Here is an 18,837-nt window from a genome sequence, read left to right as displayed (position 1 = left end):
GGAAGCAGCCAAGCTAATATGGCCAGCAAAGAGCAGTCACTAATTGACACTCCACAACCAGACAAGGAGGAATCCACATAATTCAATAAAGAAGATGTTGAAAGATTGAAATGTCTTCTTGAATCTCTTGACAAATCTACAGGCCCTTGCCAAAAGTGGTATATGTCTTATGACTTGACTCTTTTAAAGCATCACATGTTAAAATAGGTAGATGGGTTGTAGATTCTGGGGTCACTGATCATATGACTTATGATATCTCTCTCTTTGATTCATATAAACCAACCCGACGACTCCAGAAAATTACTATAGCTGATGGCTCTCATATTGCCATTGGTGGACAAGGAAGTCTACATCTTACCCCTTCCATAACTCTTACCAATGTCCTTCATATCCCTCACCTTTCTACTAATCTTTTCTCTATCCAAAAAATCACTAAAGACCTTCGTTGCAAATTAACATTCTTTGACTCATTGTGTGTTTCAGGATCAAGTCTCGAGGAAGATGATTGGATTTGCTAAAAAGTGTGACGGGTTGTACTACCTTGTGAATCATTTCTTCCAAGCTCTTGTAGCCATAGCTAATAAACAAATGATTTGGGCACATCATCTTCGTCTTGGTCATCCCTTTTTCCCTTTCCTAAAACATATGTATCCATTATTGTTTAATTGTCTAGTTATGTCAGATTTTCAATGTGAAGTGTGTCAATTTGCTAAACATTGTCGTACCTCCTTTCCTATCAATTCCAATGAAATGCAGTCAACCTTTTACTTTGATACATTCTGATATTTGAGGGCCTGCAAAGATTTCTAATATTCATGGGGTTAGATGGTTTGTTATTTTTATTGATGACTGCACTAGGACTACTTGGTTGTTTTTTATGAAAAACAAATCTAAGGTTAGTTCACTATTTCCTCAATTTCAAAAAATGATTTTTACTTAGTTTGGAGCAAGAATAAGAAGGTTTCTCTCAGATAATGCCTTGGATTATTTCAATCAAACTCTCTTCCTTTTTTATCGAGGAGGGTATTGTGCATGAATCTTCACAACAAAATGGGGTGGCAGAATCGTCATCTCTTAGAAGTCACTTGAGCACTTCTTTTTCAGTCCATTGCTCTCAAATTCCTATGGGTGGAAGCAGTTCTAACAGTTACTTATCTCATAAATCGTCTTCCTTCTAAAGTCATAACCAATCATAGTCCCATATAGACTCTGTCCAACCATTTTCCAGACCTTGTGTCTACTAGAAATCTGTTCCCAAAAGTCTTTGGTTGTGTTGCTTTTGTGCATATTCACAAGACTCATAGATCTAAATTGGACCCTAGGGCACAAAGGTGCATATTTGTTGGTTATTCTTCTACCAAAAAGGGTTACAAATGTTATGATCCTATGTCTCTCTTGATGTCACATTTCATGAGTCCCAACCTTTCTACAGAACTCCTCACGCTTACCTTCAAGGGGAGTAGTCTAGAAACGAAGATGTGTGCTTAGGTTCCATTCATTTCTCGGAACTAAATGGCCTAAATACAAACCTTTATGATAAACCATCATCATCTCAACCCTTTCCTAGTGTTATCACTCTAGAAACAATGGACCAGATTGCAGAAATGGCAGATATCACTGCCCCAAAGAACGTTATAGCAGGTGACATTGACATCATTAAAGCTGCTAATGACATTGCGAAGATCCTTGAACCTACCAATGACATTGAACCACATGCCAATGACATTGCAAATGTTCTTGACCATTCCAATGACACTACCAATGTTCCTGAACTTGCCACTGACACTGCCAATGTCCATGAACAGGTGCAAATCCATAACCCTTTAAAGACACTAAAGCAGTATTCAAGGAAAATACAACCCTTATAGTTGCTCAAGCAAGTCCAAGAATCAACTCCAAGTCTAGGTAATGCAAACACTCTGAACTTGTTCAATTCTGAAACTGACAGAACTACTGTTTGTGATACTAACTCAAATTGTGATCTCTATCTTCCTATTGCTTGGAGAAAAGGGACACGAAGGTATACCCAACATCCTATAGCCCATTTCATCTCCTCACATAGACTATCCTTCCAGCATAAAAGCTTTCTCTTCACCTTGAACTCAACCCAAATACTCAAAACCGTATATGACGCTTTAAGGGATAGGAACTAGACATATGCCATGGAGGAGGAAATGAGAGCTTTGGAGAAAAATGAGACATGGGAGATGGTGGTGCGCCCTAAGAAAAAGAAAGCAGTGGGCTGCAAATGGGTCTACACTATTAAATTTAAGGTAGATGGGACTATTGAACGATACAAAGCAAGCTAGTTGTAAAGGGCTACACACAAACCTACGAGGTGGATTACCAAGAGACCTTTGCACCGGTGGCTAAAATGAACACGGTGAGACTCTTATTATCTCTAGCAGTTCATTTTGGTTGGGAAATTCAATAGTATGATGTAAAAAATGCATTCCTCCATGGAGTCTTAGAAGAGGAGGTGTACATGGAACCACCATCGGACTTTGATGACAAATATGGTCCTGATAAGGTATGCAGACTGAAGAAAGCTTTGCATGGGCTAAAATAATCTCCATGAGCTTGGTTTGGGAGATTCACTAAGGTTATGATGTAGTTAGAGTATAAGCAAAGTCATGGTGACCATGTTTTATTCGTGAAACACTCTGGTAAGGATAAAATTACAATCATATTGGTATATGTTATAGTTAATGGGAGTGATGAAGAAGAAAAACTGAGGCTGAAAACACAATTGGCTCGAGAATTTGAAATGAAAGAGGTGGGGAAACTGAAATATTTCCTTGGAATTGAAGTAGCATATTCAAGACAAGGAATATTTATATGTCAAAAAAGTATATTCTTGACCTGCTCAAGGGAACTGTTACCCTTGAATGCAAACCAATGGGCACACCTATTGATCTGAATCATAGAATGAGCCAAGACAACAAGGAGGGAATAATCATTGATAAAGGGCGCTACCAGAGGTTAGTAGGAAGATTGATTTATCTCTCACGTGTTAGACCTGACATTGCTTATGCTGTAGGAGTAGTTAGTCAGTTCATGCATGATCTTAAGGAGGAGCATCTACAAGCAATTCAGAGAACTCTTAGGTACTTAAAGGCTAATCAAGGAAAGGGACTTTTATTCAAAAAAGGAAGTAATCTGATAGTAGAAAGATACACTGATGTTGACTATGCAAGATCTCTCGCAGACAGGAGGTCAATTACAGGCTACTATACTTTCATAGGAGGTAATTTGGTTACTTGGAGAAGCAAAAAACAAATTGTGGTAGCCATGTCAAGTGCGGAAGCGGAATTTCGTGCTATGGCTCTAGGTGTTTGTGAGCTTTTGTGGATCAAAATAATCCTAAAGGATTTGAGGATTGAAAGTGGATTGATGAATCTATATTGTGATAACAAATCAGCTATTAGTATAGCACACAACTTAGTATAACACGATCAAATGAAGCATGCAGAAGTTGACAAACATTTCATCAAAGAGAAAATTGATATTGGCCTCATCACTATCCCTCATGTGACATCAGAAAACCAATTAGTTGATGTTCTAACCAAAGGATTATCCACTTCTAGATTTCAAGAGATTACTGGCAAACTGGGAATAGAGGATACTCACTCACCAATTTGAGGGGGAGTGTTAGAATAAAAAGGGAAATATAAGGTTTACTCGGCTGATTGGCTTACCAAAGAATGCAGAAGATTATGTTTTCTAATTGCTTATGATTTTGTAAGTAGTTAGTTTCTTTGGATAGATTGATAGTTTCCTTAAAAGTTAGATTGAAAGTTTTCTTATGAAGGTGATGAGACTGAGACTCACCTTTAAATATGACTGTAAATATGTGCCGCAAATACAAGAATTCAGTGAATTCCTTCAACACCTATGAGGACATGGAATGTTGTTATTTCAATTTTGTTGGGAGGCATGCATGATGCATTAGTACCTCATGTTGCTACTGGAAAAGCCTGAACCTGTAGTGCCCTTGATCTGAGTCATCTGGCATAGAAAATATGCCCAACAAGTTGCTATGTGGCATATTTTTAATAGAGTTAGAGCCCCACAATTCTTTTTTAACTTTTTTGTCAATCTGAGATTGCTTTGTAAATGCATAAGTGGAAGGCACATTTGTAAGTCCCTTGTTGTCTGATATCCAGAAGGCCTAAAGTTTTGGATTGTTCTTTGATCTGGCAAAGGAAATATGCTTGGAAATTGTTTGCTCAAGTAGAAAATCGTAGCATACTTTCCTTTGCCCATTTAAGCTTCTTTGGTAAAATTGGGAAGTTACAGTGCTTTATGATGAGAGAGCATTAACAGCTCTATGAGAGTGGTTAATCTTTGCCAGTGAAAAGACAAATCTGCTTGAAGCTCTTTCTACCTAGTCGGAGAATTCTGTGATATAATAATTCTAATGTCTTGCAATTGTAATCTGTGATAATTTTGACACTTAAAAAACTGTGACCTGTAACATTCATTTTCTGATTGGCAGCAAATCCAATCTTGGAAGAGGAATGTCAGCTGAAGAGAAACAGAATCTGAAGCAGGAGTTGAAGTCCTTAAAGATGGAAGATATTTCTTCATTTATGGAGTCTCTGCCACCTGACTTTCTAACAATATTACGGACCGAGTTAGAAAAGCATTCCTCTTCCTATACCTTTTAAATGTGATAAAGATTCTGATTTCTGATTTCTGATTCTGTTTGGTGTTTCTTCTGTTTCAGTGGACTACTGAGGTCTTTACTTAGCAAGTTAGGGGCTTCACAGCGAGTCCGGCTGCTGGCCTATGCCAAGTATGCATTATATGGACTTTCTCACAATTCAAATCCTGAATCTGGTGAGTATTAAGCAGTTGTGCAATTTTTCTGGATTTTATTACTTCTCTAACTTGGACCATGCATATGAAGAAATCAGCGATAAACATTTGGGTATCCGAACTTGTTTCACATTCAACTTGTGAATATACATTTCCAAAATTGAAAATAGGGATGGATTAGAAATAAGACACGCATTCATTCTCCTTCCGGCGAGAGAACTCTTCACTTGTCTAGAAACTGTTCTGAGAATTACTGATGGAAATGGATTAATTCACTTCAATCTTATTTGTTTTATGTTTTCAGATAATAAGGTGATGATGGTGGTCTCCAGATCAAGAGTGAGCTTAAGTTACTTTCGGTTGAGATTTTTTCTCGGTAAGGCTACCTGTATGCCTGCACACATTCTAGAAGTCAAAAGAGTGATGCATTATTTTCTCATTTTCTTTTGCAGAGGTTCTGGATGTCCTTTCTTTGACTGAGCAAGTCATACGTTCATTCGTCAAGAGGTTTAAACAGGCTCTCTTGTCAGCAGGTTATTTGGTTGGAAACTTGTTACCCGTACCTACCTACCGCTAAGCCCCGGAATTAGTGGGGATTACCAACAAAGACCATTATTTGTTTACATTACGTCATGTTTGTTCTGTTATTCAACTCGTATATTTCACAAAATGATAAAACAATCACCAGATTTATGTTACTTAACACGCTTGAGAAAAAGAAAGAAAAAGTTGTGGGCATGAAAAAATGGCTGCGGACCCGGTTATGCATGAGAAACTAGCCGGACGGTGCAAGTTAAAAGGTGCCAATGCAACGCACCAGCCAATGCTAACGAGGCAGAGATTTACCATCTAGAATCCCTCGCAAAGCGAGATATGGCAATCTGGAATGTAATATGAACCGGAAATCCTAAACGAGAGATGAATGAAGCCCATTCTTAAATCCTGAACATCGTAGCAACCTGGTCAGTAACATTTCCGTATCTAAAATGGGTCTTTATAGACAAATTTAGCGTATATACCATCAAAGAACGCAATTTAGATCAAAGTCCCCATCCAGGAGATATTCCAGTTTCAGGGTAATCTTCCACGAGCCAGAAAAAATTTCTTCCGGAGGTTGTTTTAGTCAACTAGTAAAACCTAAAGCCTCTTGATAATTTGATATTAATTACCATTTCAAATGATATTATAACAATTCTGGTGACCATTTGTAAACCTAAAGCCATTTGTAAACATGTCAAGCTCAAGTTCCTCGCCAGTGATTGGGGCATTAAAATCCGTGTTAAAAAGCCCAAGGTCAAAGCCTCTTTCAGAAAAACATACAAGATGTAGTCCCAAATTAACTGAGTTACTGGGGCTACTGCCTCACTTATCCTAAATCCAGGGGGTGAAAAAAAGGTAGAAAGAGGTTACCAAAATTCTATTCCATATCATAACGATGATAAAAGGAGAAACGAAGAAAAGGAGACGGCAGATACTACCTCGTGATTTCAAATTAACAGCCACTCCTAGGCAAGTAGAAAAAAGCAAACAGGCTAGGCAGCTAGTAACCCATCTCTCCAAATGAACGCACCGTTAGTAAGATTTTCAGTACTAAATACCAAAAATAATCAATTAAGTATAGCAGCGAAGAAAAATCAAATAGGAGTACTATGATTTAATCCAAGACTCCCGAGTATTTTCAAGCATTCCAGAAAAGCATGCAACGACGTAGCCCCAGAATAACTGTCGGAGGTACTGCCTCAATCCTAAATCGAAACAGTAGAAAAAGGCTACTTTGAAATTCTATTTCAGATCATAAAATGCCAACAAAATAGCATATGAAATTAAGAATATCTGATTCAAACACACACGTCCTGAGTCTTCTCCTGCACCACTTCATTCTTCTCATATATGTTTTAAAACACTGGAAACCCAATTGCAGATTTAAAATATCTCCTATTTGGACCTACCAAAGAAATGGATAGAAACAATGAGAACTCTAGAGAAAGCAAGCTCCAAAGATCTATCAGGATGGAAAAACAACAATGAATATTCCCTGCTAAACTTGGTTACAAGCAAACAATAAATCAAATCAGTCACATACATCAATAACAATAAAGCCAGAATAGATAAATATGCACTCACAAATTATGCTTTGCAGCCAAGTCTTGCTCTCAGCTCATCTGCCACTGCCTCGATGAACTCCTCAGTGTTAAGGTATTGGCATCTTGTAAGCCTGTGCATAAAAGGTTGCTACAGCATGGAATCAAGTAAAGGACAAGACACATGGTGGAAATACTAATTAGTAGGTCCTTACTTAGATCCATGGATAATCAGTGCAAGATCCTTGTCATCTTCCCAGACTCCACAGTTCCAATACAAGCAGCTTCTAGTTTCTCAGTGAAATCCAGTAGTCTTGCATTGTCATCCAACTTTGCTCTGTCATCATGAAAACAGATTGCTCATTCTCCATTTACAATCAATCCCAGGAAAAAAATAACCCTATATTGAACCCATCATCTATAAACAAATTTGTGAAAGCCAGTTAACGAGCAATTCATTCATCAACACAACTGTGTGCGAGCCCTCGGGACCATGCAAAAATTGAGGCAATGCTGTTAGTGCTTGTTTCACCACCTTTCTGGTGAACCCTGAAATGGCGTGTAACAGTGCCATGGGCTGCTTCAGCTTCTATAGTCTTTCCATCAGGGCACACCTGAGCCCAGTTCATATCCCATTAAAATCCAGAACAGTTTCACGTGAAGAATTAGAACCAGTTAGTGACCGCATCAGTTTGGCTAGGGTTTATATGGAAAATTGAGAAGAATTTTGGAGAGAAAGACAGAGGAATTGGAGGGAGACAACAAGAATAGAAGTAGAACAGCGAGGAAGGGAGAGAAGAGCACAAAGATGTGAGAGAGAAATCTGGGAGAGAACTGAAGAGAGAGAAACATTCAATCAATTATTACTTAATATCCTCCAAAAGAGCCTCTCGGTTAGCTTATATAGCTACTCTTACTGTTAGTGCTTTCAGTTATCATTTGTAACTGAAAGTATTACAACTTCTCATCTAAAACAGAAATGTAACTAAAGAAATACAAGAAAAACCTAGGGTCATGACAATGCCCTCTGGTCGTCATCCCTCTAATCTAACTTTTTAGTCTATTCTACCTATGGATCTAGTGTTGTTCCCTCACTTTGCTTTGATGCTTTTCTATTGCTGAAATAACCTATAGGTGTTACACAAAGGAGTTGCTGCTGCCTACTGTTACGACCCTAAGGGGTTGACAAGGGCCTAAATGTAATTAGCTTTCGGAAGGGGCAAGCTGTAATTAGCCTCTTATTGTAATAACCCATAGCTGTACCAATTAGTTACAGCTATCTCCACTTGCACCTGGCAGTTAGAAGCCATGCAAGGCCTATAAAAGGGATGTAATACCGAGGATGGGATTTTATGAAATGAAATAGAACGTAAATCTTTCCCTCCAATTTCTCTTCCTTCTTTCCCTCTAAATTCTCCCTCCTATCATTCAAACATCCTTTCTCCCTCCAATTCAAATTCATTCCCTAATTATATAAGTCTCAAATCCGAGACTTATCATTTGGTATAAGAGCCGAACATCCTCGGCGATTGAAGTGGATAGTACTCGAAGCAGATTTAATGGCGGAAGGCACACGTATGAAGCAACTGGAGACGCGCCTGGAGCGCAAGAGTTCGGGATGAATCAAACTCATGAGGCGATTGCGCAAGGTCGGGAAGATCAAGTTGCTGCCAGGGAGACGATGCAAAGGGAATTGGAGAACCATTGATCAGTATGGCAGAGAATTCACAGCATATTCAATATGCTCTCTGCCCTCCCACAATTCAGGTTGCCACCTGAATTTCCCCTGCGATCAACAGCTGAAACCAGCCATTCCGGCCACGGAATACTTCCACGACCTAACGGACTGATGGAGACGAGCGAGCCGTCAAAGGCGAACACTGGAGCATCGGTAAGAGGTCCAAATTCTTTCACTCCAATGCCTCGTTTAGAGATTCCGTTGTTTGACGGATCCAAGCCGAGGTGGTGGATCCGTCGATGTGAGAGGTTCTTCCAATTATATAATGTGGCCGACAGACAAAGGATCACCATGGCAACGACGTATCTCAATGATACTACTGACTCATGGTATCAAGGGTGGACTAAGGCGAGAGAGGTGGAAGCAGGATGGAATGAGTTTGCGGAGGAACTGTGTGTCAGATTTGGGGAGAAGAACATGTCTGACGTGATCGAGGAGTTCAAGATGTTAAAACAAACGGGCACAGTGACTGACTATCTGGACAAGTTCGAGGAACTAAGAGCACTCATGTGGAACGCACAACCATGTTTAACGGAACAGTACTTTGTCTCAAACTTTGTGAGTGGCCTCAGAGGAGAATTGCGATCAATGGTGAAGATGATGCTACCTACGACGGTGAGGCAGGCCGGAAAAGGCCTGGCTCCAAGAAGCAATGTTAGAAGCCATATTCGGGAGGGGAAAACCGTGGCTTAAAGGTAATACAAATCCTTCCCCATCGCTGGGGATGGAAATAAATTCGAAGGGATCGAATGTGGGGGTAACCCCAGGGCTCCCTAAGGCAAATTACAATGGCGCAAGAAGTACCATAATGGAACAGAGAAGGCAGCTCGGTTATGTTACAAATGTGGTGAGAAGTATGGAATGGGGCATCAATGTAAACGACAACTATTGAAAATGGAAGGCAAGGAAGAGGAAGATGAGGAGGAAGAATGAGAGATCAAGGAGGACGACCTGGAGTTGGTGAGAATAGTAGAGATAGAAGATGAAGGGGGAGAGATATCCTTCCATGCATTAAAAGGAGAACCCACAGGGAAAATAATAAAAGTCAAGGGAGAGGCCGGAAGGAGGAAGTTAATGGTTCTCATAGATAGTGGCAGCACACATAGCTTCCTGAGTGAAGCCACTGCCACTGATCTTCAGTGTGAACTAATGGCCACCACGCTATTGTCTGTTACGGTGGCCAATGGTAACCGAATGTTCAGCCACTACAAATGCGCGAGATTCCAGTGGACCATGCAAGGGAAAGAGTTTTCGATGGACCTAAGGTTGCTCGATTTAGGAGGCTGTGATATCATCCTAGGGGTGGATTGGATGAGAACCGTCAGCCCCCTTACACTTGATTTCAATAAGCTGGAAGTGACAGTGGAAGTGGAGGGCAAGAAGCTACCACTGGTGGGAAGTCTAGAGTCAGGAGAATGCAGAATCATCACAGGGAAAAAGTTGCAAAAATTGCTAGCAAAAGGGAAGGACCACATCTCACAGCTATTCTCCATTCATGCTATGGAAATGGAGGAGACTAGCTACACGGAACTAAGAGGTAGTGAGGAAAAGAAAGAGGAGGTCAAACCACTTCAAGAAGAGGTAAACTCCTTCAACGTAATCAATGAACTTTTGATTGAATTTAAGGATTTGTTTGCTGAACCCACTTCCCTTTCTCCTACCCGAACCTTAGACCATGCCATTCCCTTGAAGCCAAATTCAGAACCCGTTAACATACGACCTTATCGTTACCCTCCCATACAGAAGTCTGAAATAGAAAAACAAGTCAAACAAATGTTTTCTTCCTCAATTATACAACCCAGCCAAAGTCCCTATGCATCACCGGTTCTACTTGCTAAAAAGAAAGATGGCACTTGGCGGTTTTGTATAGACTACCGCCAACTCAACTCCCTAACCATCAAAAATAAATTCCCTATTCCTATCATAGAAGATTTGATGGATGAATTACATGGGGCAACTATTTTTTCTAAGCTAGATTTACGATCTGGATACCACCAGATCAGAATGAAGCCTTCTGACACCCATAAAACCGCATTTCGAACTCACCAAGGCCTCTATGAATTCCTTGTTATGCCTTTCAGCCTCACTAATGCTCCAGCTACCTTTCAAACCTTAACGAACCAATTATTTGCTCCTTACCTCAAAAAATTCATATTAGTATTCTTTGATGATATACTAATATATAGCCACAACCTGGAACTCCATCTTTCCCACCTACGAACAGTATTCAAATCCTTAAACACAATCAATTGCATGTCAAGAAATCAAAATGCTTGTTTGCTCAAAAGGAGGTGGAATATCTGGGACATGTGATATCAGAAAAATGAGTAAGTATTGACCCAAAGAAGATCACCGCTATGACAAAATGGCTGCAGCCTACCAATGTTAAAGAACTGAGGGGATTTCTGGGACTCACGGGCTACTACCGACGATTTGTGCCTCATTATGGAATAATCAGTAAGCCCATGATAGAACTGCTAAAGAAAGATAAGTTTCAGTGGAATCCCAAGGCAAATATGGCCTTTACAACCCTCAAGGAGGCAATGACAAAGGTTCCCGTATTGGCTCTTCTTGATTTCTCAAAGCCGTTTGTGCTAGAAACGGACGCCAGTGACATGGGGTGGGAGTAGTGCTCATGCAGGAAGGCAGGCCGTTAACATACCTTAGCCAAGCGCTAACCCCAAGGCATTCAGGGCTAAGTGTATATGATAAGGAGCTAATAGCCGTATTGGTAGTAGTTGACAAATGGAGGCCTAGAGGGAGGCCCTTTCATCATCAAGACCGATCATGACAGTTTGAGACACTTAATGCAGCAAAGGTTGCACACTCAGCTCCAAAGGAAAGGGGTCTCTAAATTGTTGGGATTGGATTATGTAATCCAATATAGACAAGGGAGGGAAAATAAAGTGGCCAACGCATTGTCCAGACGGGAAGAAAAGGCCAATTGCAGTGCCATCACTGCCCTTATTTCGATTGGGTAAAGGAGGTCACAGAAAGCTATGAGCACACCACACATTTAAAGGAACTACAAGAACAGTTGGTCGTAAATCCTAATTGAAGCAGAGGATATACAATGACACAAGGATTGATTTGTTACCGAGGTAGAATAGTAGTTGGGGAAGACCCGAGACTAAGAAGAAAGATTCTGCAATCCTTGCATGACTCTCCCGTGGGGGGCCATTCAGGGCCTATTCGGGCTACCTACCACAGGGTCAACGCATGTTCTTTTGGACAAGACTCAAGAAAGAAGTAATGGAGTTTGTGCTATCTTGTCCTACTTGCCAAAGATGCAAACATGAGCATGTAGCCTTACTGGGACTCCTCCAACCACTAGCCATTCCAAAACAGGCTTGGGAAGGGGTGTCTATGGATTTTGTTGAAGGACTTCCCCGATCCGAAGGTAAGGACACCATTCTAATAATTGTGGATAGGCTGACCAAATTCGCTTATTTCGTCAGCCTCACCCACCCCTTCATGGCCCAAGAAGTGGCCAGGTAGTTCCTTGATTCGATGGTGAAGATTCATGGGATTCCAAAATCAATAGTGTCCAATAGGGGGTAAAATTTTTACAAGCCATTTTTGGCAGGAACTGTTTAAGCACCTAGGCATAGGATTGCATATGTCCACGACATATCATCCAGAGACGGACGGACAAACGGAGAGGGTGAACCAATGTTTGGAGTCCTACCTATGTTGTATATGTTTTGCTAAGCCTAAGAGTTGGGGCAGATGGCTTTCCATGGCACAATGGTGGTACAATTCCAACTACCACAGTGCCATCAAAAAGTCCCCCTTTGAGGTACTATTTGGATACCCAGCTCCTACCCTGCCCGCTCTGATGAATGCTCCCACAGCAGTGCCGACCGTGGGCGAATATCTGCAGTAAAGGCAGATGGTAACTCAACTATTGAAGAAGGAACTAACCACTGCTCAAAATCAGATGAAGCAAGTGGCAGACAGAAGGAGAAGTGACCGGGACTTCAATGTGGGTGATAAGGTTTATTTGAAAGTCAAGAGGTTCCTCCAACACTCCTTCTCCTCAACCCCTGCCTCTAAATTGAGTCCCAAGTACTTCGGGCCATTCACTGTGCTTGTTAAAGTGGGCAAGGTAGCTTATAAGCTGCAACTTCCGGAACGGACAACCACCCACCCGGTGTTCCATGTATCACTACTGAAGAAAGCAATAGAACCAAGGGCAACAACCAGCTTTCGCCAGTGGATGAAGACATGGAGGTTACTGCAGAACCCCAAGCTATTGTAGACCGACGGATCACCTACAAGGATACTATCCCGATAACAGAAGTGCTAGTCCAATGGAGCCACTTGCACCCAAATAATGCAACCTGGGAGTACCTACCCGATCTGTTGAAGCAACACCCTCGAGCAGCCAAGCTATTGTCCTTTCTTGGGGACAAGAAAGATCTCAAGGGGAGGGGAAATGTTACAAACCTAAGGGGTTGACAAAGGCCTTAGGGCGACAAGGGCCTAAATGTAATTAGTTTTCAGAAGGGGCAAGCTGTAATTAGCCTCTTATTGTAATAACCCATAGTTGTACCAATTAGTTACAGCTATCTCCACTTGCGTCTGACAGTTAGAAGCCATGCAAGGCCTATAAAAGGGATGTAATACCGAGGATGGGATTTTATGAAATGAAAGAGAACGTAAATCTTTCCCTCTAAATTCTCCCTCCTATCATTCAAACATCCTTTCTCCCTTTAATCCAAATTCATTCCCTAGTTGTATAAGTCTCAGATCCGAGACTTATCACCTGCTTGTGCTTTTGTGTGTTTTGTTATATATATTATATTGTTATTTGTTTTCTTTGTTGAAACATTGTTTGTTTGTTATATAATACTGAAGATATTGCAGATAACTGTTATTCGAGTTTTGCATTGAGTAGCTAGATATTCTAGAAGAACTCGATTTTTTATTAGATTGATATTCGACAGTGGAAAATTAGGAAATAAAAAGCTAATTGTATGTATTTTTAAGTGAGGGGTAGAGAAGGTATTCTAGGTATTCCCTCTTTTGTAACTAATGCCTCTTATGTCTATAAATAAGAGGCGATAGGCAATCTGTCGAAGCCCTGGAAATTGATCATTCTCATTGAGTATTGAGAGTAGAACTATTAGAGAAAAGGCTGAGAGAAATCTCTGTAACCTGCAATGAGGGTTCTCGAGTGTTTCAATGAGGCTTGTGGGGGTGTGCGAGTGAATTGATTGTACTGTTCTTCATCAAGATCATAGTGAATTGCTTTCTTGAAAGGCTAGATGTAAGACTGGTGTAAACCAATTTGAACCAAGATAATTCTCAGTGTACCTGTGTGGTTTGATTGCTCTATCTTTGTCTTTTGTCAATTCTTTATACTTCTGTTTATGTTGCTTTGTTGAATCGGTGAGAGAGTGAAAGAGTGGACATATTTGTTGGTTCCTTGGGTGATTTCTTGGACTGTCAGTGGTCTCAATTATAACAATAACTTGTATTACTTAAGCTTGATTGATTGTATTTGAGGCTATTTTAGATGTTTTATTATTATATTGTTAGGACTTGGGGGGGTATTATTGTACTAAATAGAAGGGGAATGAAAGGCGGGAAAGGGGGTTAGAGCTAACTAACCTACCTGACAGTGCATAAATAAGGGAATGTCGAAACAGAAGGCAGTTTTGGAATGAAATAACAAATTCTCTTCTTCCTCAATTCTCTTCTCTCATCTCTCTCTATCTCTCTTCTCTCTTCCTAAATTTTGTTCTAACGAATTTCCCAGAAATTCCAATCCGACTCTAGCCCATTTTAGGGGTCGGACAATTGATATCAGAGTCGGCCCCATGGCTCCCAGTGCAAGCGAGCAGCGACGGAGGTGACGTCGGCATTGCAGTGTTTGCCCGAGACTAGCAGTGACTAGTGCACAGCCTGTCGTCGTGGGTGCCAGGCTGTGGAGCGTGGTGGTATGTTATGGTCCATTGTAAGGTATGGGACTTGTCCCACATTGGAAGTTCAGGCTTCTGGTGTGGGGTTTATAACCTCTTGGGCACACTCCCTTTAACAGTTAGCTTTTGAGGGTGAGTTCTACTCGAGAGTTGTAACATATATGCATTATCTAATTGTGTTTTTCACATTAAATATATCTTTTTATTAATTTTCTTGTCAAGTTAGCACCTTGCTTCGCTCAAGCAAGCTCTTTTTTGGTGGCCCTAGTTCCTTAGGCCATAAGAGTGTCCTAGCACCTTAAGGTCGCCTGTTGCCCCTAAATACCTTGGTTGTATGGCACAAAATATTGAATAGCAAAGCATCAAATGTAAAAAATATGAGTATAATAGAGATGAGGATGTAACAAGGTCAAAGTCGATCATATTGAAGATAAAATGCGTGAGAAACAATTAGAATCATTTCATCATGTGAAAAGAGACCAATAAAGGCTCCTGTGATGAGAGTTGATAGAATGGAACAAGTATTGAGCCAAAAAGGTAGAGGAAGACCAAGAAAAACTTGGTGGGATACTCTTAGGTATGATATAAATTATAAAGGCCTTGCAAAAGATAAGACTATGGATAGAAATGATAGGTGAGTTATAATTCATGTAGTCGTCTAGTCTTCACATAGTGGGATTAAGACTTGATATGTTATTATTGTTTTCTCTAGATCTTTTATCAATCGCCTCAATAAATATATAGCTTGCATAGTTAACCTGCCAAATTAATTTTCAAACACCTTGGTTTTTCTTTTTAAATTTTGTTTAATCACCATCCCCATAAGTTTCGTGATAAGGCTCATTAATTTGATTCCTCTATTAGCTTCATAACTTTAAAAATCTCTTTTCTTATAAATAGACACTAGAGCATTCATTTTTTATTTGTTAGGCATCGGGGCTGTTTTGTGATGGTAATAACAATTCCATTAAAATTAAAAGGAAAATTCTATAGGAAAGCTATAAGACCAGTCTTGTTGTATGGCTCAGAATGTTGGGTAGTCAAATACTAACATGAGCAAAAGATGAGCGTACCGGAGATGAGGATGTTAAGATGGATGTACGGTCATACAGGAAAAAATAAAATTAGAAATGAGGTTATTCGTAATAAGGTAGGAGTAGTGCCAATCGAAGAGAAGATGAGAAATACTAGACTAAGATGATTTGGTCATGTGAGAAGGAGACCAAGAGACGCTCCTGTAAAGGAGAGTTGATGAAATGGAACAATTAGTCAAAAAAAGAGATAGAGGCAGACCTAAGAAGACTTTGGGAAAGACATTAAAGTTTGATATGAAGTGTATGGACCTAAATAAAGATATGACAAAAGACAGAAATACATGGAAGTCTAGAATTCATGTAGCCGACCCCACATAGTGGGATAAAGGCTAGATATGTTGTTGTTGTTGTAGGCATCCTCTTGGATTTAAAGATCACATTGAAAATTTTCATTAGCTAAAAAATGCATTCTTCTCCCATGCATTTTCATCCTTCTATAGGCATATCATCCTATCCAGCTACTTTACCATTATTCATTGTTTTATGGTTTGGTTCACTTCTTTCAAACAAATACATCTATAAGAACAAACAATTAATATATTTACTTTTTTAGGAAAAAACTGTGCAAAATGATTCTTTACATTCCATCTCTCCTTAATTGCCCCCTCATTTAGAAAAAAAAATTCCATAATAAAGCTAGAGAGTATTGAAGAGGAGATTTTCAAAATGAGATTAAGATGATCTAACATAAGAAGACTAAAAAATGCAAGAAGTGCGTAGAATAAAAGAAATTTATAGCAAAAGAGATAGAAGAAAACTTAGTGCAGAACTTTTTAGGAGGGCTTCGTAGAATATATGCTCGTGAATGGATATAATTAGCAAGCTATAATTCATGACACATTGAGACTTAGTGGTGTTGTTTTGATATTGTTATCGTAAAGGATCAACAAAAGGGGAATAAATCAAATTTAGTTTAAATTCATTTAGTTTTTTCTCCCTTTTTTCGTTTATTTTCTTTTTCCTCTGCAAATACTAGATCCAAACATCAAAGCAGAGCAGGTTAGATTAACGACGATGACGACAAATCAACAGAAAACCTCAAAACGAATAGGCAGCAGTAAGAAAACAGAAAATTCAAACACTGATTACATCCTAAGTGCTTAGCTCAATATAATTCCTCTTTGTTTTTGTAATATAGCTTCAACTTCTTTAAACCGTTGCCACTGCCAGTGCCAGATGATACAGTACATCAAGCACACAAAATGCAATCAGATTAATTTCACGCATCGACATCAGCGATCAACTAGAATATCAAATTTATATCTGATCATAATAACCACATCGACCGAACAATCGGAACCAGGAAATAAAAGTATTGCAGATAAAACAATAGAAACGGTGATGGATGTGGATTCTACCGTCCATCTCGACGATCGGGTTGGCGACCTTGATCTTCTCGAACGCCATTTCCTCGCTATATGTTCTAAACGAAATTGATTTATCAGAGAGAGATTTGCGATTTCCGACTCTCCCCGACGGCTACACGGCCCACACCAACAGTGAGTCGGCGAGAGAGCTTAAACCCCTATAGAATCACAAGATTATATTTATATGTCCGCCAGAGTTCTAATTTACTAAACTGCCGTTTGGTTTCTTCTTTTGCCACTTACTTTTGTCATTAAACAAAATAAAAAAATATATAACTGATGAATATGGAAATCTTCAGTGGTGGAAAGCTGCTCTAATTTTTAAAAATTATTTTATAAAAATAAAAAATTAGAACATTTGTTTACATCTAATGAAAAATGAATATTTGAAAAATGTGATTTTCTAAAATTAAACTAATTTTTTTATGAAAAATAAAATCATAGATTTTATAAAAAAATTACAATTAAAAATTATTTTCACAATTAAATAATCACTTGTAATCAATAACATTTTAATATAAAATTAATTTATACGAAACTTATTATTTTATATTTATTTATAAATTATCTTTTTTATTTTATATAAGAGAATACTAGATGATTTAACGGAATGAGCTATTTATATAATATTAATTTAATTTATTGATAGAATAACTTAATTTAATTAATAAATATAGAATTGACACATCATTTATAAAAATATTAGCTTAATTAATAGAGTTAGAAAGTGGTAATATTATATATTTTTAAAAATAATAGAGACTTTCTTTAATTTTTAAAAACTTACAACACTTTGCTTCTATTGTTCTTAATGCTTAATAAATTTGTAGAATTCATTTGACTGTAATTTTTTATGATGCGAGGACTTTTTATGATGCAAGGACGATCACTACTCTTATCTCGGATCAAGTTCCTACAAAAGAGTTGGAGATTTGTTCCTTTGTAATCACTCTGACACTTAAATTAGTTTCCAAGGTTATCAAAATTGGAGATTGTTTGTAGGAAAATTAAAAAAAACCCACAAAATGGATCTCTCTACTTGTGTGGATTCATTCGTATTTATGTGGAGCGATAGTCATTCTCAAAAGATAAGAATTTCCTTATTTTTCATTGGAGAAAATTTTCCTGATATTGCGGAGAGATTCGTTGCTAAGTTTGTTTCCACGAGTAGGGGATAAGTTATTTTTCGAGCATTTTGGGATAATAATCTGTAAAATTTAAAAACCATAATTTTGGAAGAAACGGATATGCTCATCATCTTTAAGAATCTCATGATAATAATTGCCTTTAGAGATTTCGGGGGAGTTATGGTGGTCAAAGATAACGAGATATGCTTGTTGGACATGGATTTGGGCTTCTAGGTATTTTTTGATCGACTCAGACATATGTTATTCCCAACTTAAGCCAAGTGATAATTCTCTCCATTGTCTTTGGGAAGCATGTGTTCTTCATCCGCTGATTAATTCGCGGTAGCATCAAGGTAGTTATGATATTTGAGATTTTCTCTTCATTAATTTTGTTTTTAATTTTTTTATTTTTTAAGAAAATTATAAAAAAATTTATCTTTTGTTTATCAATTTGTTTAAAAAATAAAAAATTAAGAATAAAATTGTAATCAAATGAGTCATTAAAATGCCTTCCTTATCCCTCTTTCATATATATGATTTTTATTGAATATTTTTTTTTATGATTTTTATAAATAATTTAAAAGTTGTTGTATTAAACTAATTTTTAAAATATGGTACTTTTATAAAAAAATTAGCAACTTTCGATTTAAAAAAGAAAAAGAAAAATTATCGTACTTTTTTA

General features: G+C 38.5%; 1 protein-coding gene and 1 long non-coding RNA gene across 3 annotated transcripts in view; one reads left to right on the top strand and one right to left on the bottom strand.

Annotated features, from left to right (window-relative positions):
- The window catches only part of LOC127803841 (uncharacterized), a 28,614-nt gene extending 22,940 nt beyond the window's left edge, over positions 1-5,674 (top strand). The window contains exons 12-15 of one of the 2 annotated variants that reach the window (XM_052340411.1): positions 4,499-4,636; positions 4,730-4,842; positions 5,126-5,197; positions 5,274-5,674. In XM_052340411.1, coding sequence (XP_052196371.1) covers positions 4,499-4,636; positions 4,730-4,842; positions 5,126-5,197; positions 5,274-5,398 — 448 coding nt within the window. In that variant the 3' untranslated portion in view covers positions 5,399-5,674. The remainder of the gene's footprint in view (positions 1-4,498; positions 4,637-4,729; positions 4,843-5,125; positions 5,198-5,273) is intronic. The other variant, XM_052340410.1, reaches the window with a different exon arrangement.
- Positions 5,675-6,416: 742 nt separating this feature from the next.
- Positions 6,417-17,189, bottom strand: LOC127803842 (uncharacterized). The gene is made up of 4 exons (XR_008023582.1): positions 17,020-17,189; positions 7,118-7,239; positions 6,946-7,036; positions 6,417-6,766 (listed from the first exon to the last, which is right to left on the bottom strand). It is a non-coding gene; the product is annotated as an uncharacterized LOC127803842 (long non-coding RNA).
- Between the last annotated feature and the right edge of the window lie 1,648 nt (positions 17,190-18,837).

The sequence above is a fragment of the Diospyros lotus genome, chromosome 6, assembly GCF_014633365.1.
Source record: "Diospyros lotus cultivar Yz01 chromosome 6, ASM1463336v1, whole genome shotgun sequence".
Taxonomy (NCBI): Eukaryota; Viridiplantae; Streptophyta; class Magnoliopsida; order Ericales; family Ebenaceae; genus Diospyros; species Diospyros lotus.
This window is presented reverse-complemented; position numbering and strand designations above follow the sequence as displayed.